The sequence below is a fragment of the Teleopsis dalmanni genome, chromosome 1, assembly GCF_002237135.1.
Source record: "Teleopsis dalmanni isolate 2A chromosome 1, ASM223713v2, whole genome shotgun sequence".
In the NCBI taxonomy this organism is placed as follows: domain Eukaryota; kingdom Metazoa; phylum Arthropoda; class Insecta; order Diptera; family Diopsidae; genus Teleopsis; species Teleopsis dalmanni.
In genome coordinates this window covers 151,317,742-151,321,920 of record NC_051846.1, presented here as the reverse complement: position 1 = coordinate 151,321,920, position 4,179 = coordinate 151,317,742, and the positions used below count along the sequence as shown (strand labels likewise).

Below are 4,179 nucleotides of genomic sequence, written 5' to 3'. Positions count from 1 at the left end.
ATGAGCATGTAGTTATAGCCCAGGAAATGGACTTGCAGTTAGGAGTGTTTTTAAAATGCACCCTCACAGATGGACTTAAGGTATTTTCAAGGTTTGCTGAATATTAATTTAATAAGTGTTTTAAGTGTTAGAAGTTTAAAACAAAACTACTTTGAATATATGTTAGAATATGTTTTATTAAATCCTTTTAAAAACTTGCTAGTTTATAAGAAATAGTTGCATTTTAATTATATTTCAACATTTTTCAATTGTCATTTTGCTTGATGAAACGGGTGTTATAGTAAGTTTCCACTTACTTCTTTAGACCAGTTAACTTACTTGAGATTTAAGTAATTTAACAAATTTTAAGTAAGTTAACAGGTCGAGCGAAGCCAGTGGAAACATACTATTAGTGTGTAAAGTAATTTAACTTAAAAGTATCTATGACCACTTCGATGGTCCACTCTAATATGAGCTTCTTTGAAATATGGTAATAATTTATTCAGATGTATTTACAAAAGTCTAGTTTGAATCCCAACATATCTTTCTGATGGAAAATATATAGTGAATTTAGATTCAAAAAATGTGTATCTGAATTTGTGAAAGCATCCATCCAATCGCAGCGTTTTGTCTTTGATATATTTTTGCATACTTTAAACTTTAAAAACTTTGTGTAGAAATTTATTTTTGATATACCATGGAGCTTTCAGCAAAGGTTTCCATACAATATTTTGATATTTGCAGTTTTATAGCCATAAATTACTTTACTAACCAACATTTTATTTTTCACTGTCAACTTATATTAATAGTTTCAGAACATTTAGAGTAACAGTCGTATTAGAAGCACGTTTTTTCGTACTTATATTCTCTAGTTAAATATATCTTTCAACAAAAGTTAGACCTAAATATTTTATATTATCTTCCCATTTTATCTCTACATTTACTGAAGTTAATTCCAACTTACACCCCACTTTTAGCTAAACCACGATCCGTGTTTTATACGTATGGACAATTAGATGTAAGCAGTGAAACTTTAAGTTCCTAGAATACTCCTTAAGGAGCTCTTTATTAACTGTTATAAGACTCTGTAAAGTAGGTTCTATTCTACTTTTTATTCACGCAACAGGGCTTAGAGACCTACTCTAAATCCAGAAAAGAGAGCAATAGACTCACATCCCCAAACAATAATAATTCCCTTCTTTTATCCTTGATAGCATTTTTGATTGAATTTTTTAGCATATTTCAAAATAACTCAATCAATTTATTATTTGTCTATTTATTTGAAAGCTATCTAATATTATCGGTAGTAGAAAATTATTTTAAAATTCTTATCTCAGAAGTAGTTAATAATATGAATATTGAACATGCTTGTATGTACAAGGACATTATGTCATTAAAGACTAGAAAAAGATATTTGAAAACTTATTTGTATTATAGTATTTGTATTAAACTTATAGATATTTAAAACGTTGAAAATCACATCATAACTACCTCTTTAAAAGGAGTAATTTCATTGAGAAATAAAAAGCTTAAGGAAAATTGTTTTTAAAGATAGAAAGGCAACCACAATTTCAAAACTTAATGACTTTCTTATTTAAATATACTTTCACTTTAGTCTTACAAGTTAAACCAAAAAAAAAAATAAAAAATAATTTTAACATAGTTTAATGAATTGTTCTATGACTTGAAAGGTGTCATTATTATTAAAATGAAAACATCCTTAAGTCCTTTGGTATCCAAGTTGCGAGCCAAGAAAGTCATAAATTTTAAAGGGATTTCCGGTTACATTTAATTTTATGAAAATTTTTGAAGCTATACGTATTATTAAGCATTCAAAAGGAGACTAGGATTCAAGATGTGAAGAAGAGGAAGAAAGAAATTTCTTTATTAAATGGCACCAAAATTGGAATAGTTTGGGTAAGGACCATTAAAATTCTTTTAATAGTTACAATTAGTCGGTAATTTTAAAGTTTTTAGCAGAAAATATTCTTTTGAAAAAAGTTTAAATATAAATTTGCTATTTTATAATTGTAGCTTAAAAAGATTTTCCTATTAATATATTAACTTGTAGAACTATATAAACTTTTATTGAAATTTTTGTATGAATATATAAAATAAATATTATATATATCTTGTAATTATTTTATAACAATTTTTAAATAATATTTTTTATAGCGATTTCGAACTGTAGTGAAACACAACAACAGAAATTTTTTTATTATTTTACTTTGGTTGAGTTTTTCGCTGATCACACAGCCAAGATGGTGGGGATTTGGCAATACTCAAAATAGCTGTATAGTCAGCCAAAAATTCAATCAATAAAAATAAAAAAAAATGTTTGTTGTTGTAGTTCACTACTGTTTAAAAACCCTTTATTCAATACAATAGTTTCTATTAAGTAAAATAGTCACTGCCGTAATACCTGACGTTAAAATGCAATTTAGTAATATTTTTAATATATTCTCCTTATTATTCACCTTTAGTAGGAATAATTTTTGTTAAGTATAAAGCTATCATACACCAACTGAGATATTTTCCTAATTAGTCATCAATTTGAGTTCATGTTAATAAGGGAAGTAAAAATAGATAATTGCTAATACAAAACGTGTTTGAAAGTCAATTTCAGCCTCTTTCTTGTACTATTCAAGACACAAAGCCACCTTTATTGAGTTCAAAAACCCTTTTCTGTACCAAACAAATATTGCGGCTGTCAGAAAAGTTTGTTGTCAAACAAAAGTTCACTGTTCACTTCACAGTGTACGCTGCTCCTTGCAGCATCTCCTGATGATGAATCCGAACGTGTTGATGAAGTCGTTGTGGAAACTTTTTCATTATAGAGTCAATGTGTGTTTGTTTGCCACTGCATTGTGTACATTTGCGTTAAGTTGCTTAAAAACGAAAGTGAATTTTAATGAGCATTTTTGGCCAAAAACTTTTTAAATAATACCAAAGCAGGCGTGGAACATATCAAACAGAAAGTCCCGCTGCAATATACAAAGTTAAATAAAATTTGCATATTAAATCCTTCCATTTTTTGTTTTTGTTTGTTAAATACATATATTTTTTATTTGTCTCGTTATAAAATATTTTTTACACATCATTACTTATACTACGTAGTCATCACATTATATCGAGTTGAGTCGAGCAGCAGAAAATTCAATAGTGTCTTTTGCCGCCATAATTGTAGCCTTGTTGTTGATTTGGAGGTAAGTAATTAGAAGATGGTGCACGTACACTAGCAGCTGCAGCATGTCCACCATGTCCGCCATGACCACCATGTCCACCATGACCACCACGACCGCCATGACCACCATGTGGTCCTTGTGCTGCTTGACCGTATCCGCCATCAGTGGCTTGTGGCAAGTGATCACCTTCTGGATGGAAACCATTCTTATCAGCTGTGTAGTTAACAGTGTATTGTTGACCATCATCTCCAGTATAAGAATAAGAGCCTTTAACGTCTAGTGAACCATGTGGCCAGCCACCACTGAAGTCACCTGTTTCATCACGACGTATGCCATTACCAGTTTCGAAGCTGTGCAAATATTTGGCATTTTTAAAATTATTTGCATAATTTTGTTAATTGTGAGTTTAGTTTAATTTTGTTTGCCTTACCCAAAGTTGTAGTTGCCATTGCCATCGTTAACATAGTTATTTCTGAGTGTTGGTATACGTGCGGCTGCTGCATTATGTCCACCATACCGTGCGCCTACAGGTGCTGAAGCGGCGCTGTGTAAAGCGTGTCCCCCACCATTTACTCCACTGTAGTGCAGATTATTATTTGGTGCCAAATATTGATTTGATGGTCTTGGTACTCCTCCACCTTGTCTTGCGCCACCATGACTATGTGATCCTGCATAGTTCGGTGGCAAGTATTTAGTAGCCAATGAACTGGCAGCGGTCATACCGACCAATAGAGTGGTAAGCACAATTACACTTTGCTATAAAAACAAAAAAACACAAATCGTTTAATTATATTTATGTTCAATAATTAACACTACACTAAGTTCAAAAGTTCAACACACCATTTTCATTTTCTATTTTAAATTTAATTAATTTTCAATATTAAATTTTGGCGCTTCACGATGTTTATGTTTACTACTTAGTTGCTTTGCCAAGCTGAGCTCGTTAAGCTGAACTGATGTCGATTCTATTGCTGCTGGCTGATTTTATAGCCACAATTCAAATCTCAAATTTTAA

The 4,179-nt window shown here is 30.9% G+C and overlaps 1 protein-coding gene across 1 annotated transcript; it reads right to left on the bottom strand.

Annotated features, from left to right (window-relative positions):
- Window positions 1-3,114: 3,114 nt before the first annotated feature.
- LOC119668110 (pupal cuticle protein 20) lies at window positions 3,115-3,897 on the bottom strand. The gene is made up of 2 exons (XM_038077510.1): window positions 3,595-3,897; window positions 3,115-3,514 (listed from the first exon to the last, which is right to left on the bottom strand). Exons 1-2 carry the CDS (start codon window positions 3,882-3,884, stop codon window positions 3,136-3,138), a joined length of 669 nt encoding a protein of 222 aa, XP_037933438.1. The 5' UTR covers window positions 3,885-3,897; the 3' UTR covers window positions 3,115-3,135.
- Between the last annotated feature and the right edge of the window lie 282 nt (window positions 3,898-4,179).

What these genes read in the sequence shown, in the direction of transcription:
- LOC119668110 (XM_038077510.1), bottom strand. Translation starts at nt 3,884, where the DNA reads ATGACCGCTGCCAGTTCATTGGCTACTAAATACTTGCCACCGAACTAT. An exon ending in AATGGCAACTACAACTTTGG is followed by an intron (nt 3,515 to 3,594) that starts GTAAGGCAAACA and finishes ATATTTGCACAG; the next exon opens with CTTCGAAACTGGTAATGGCA.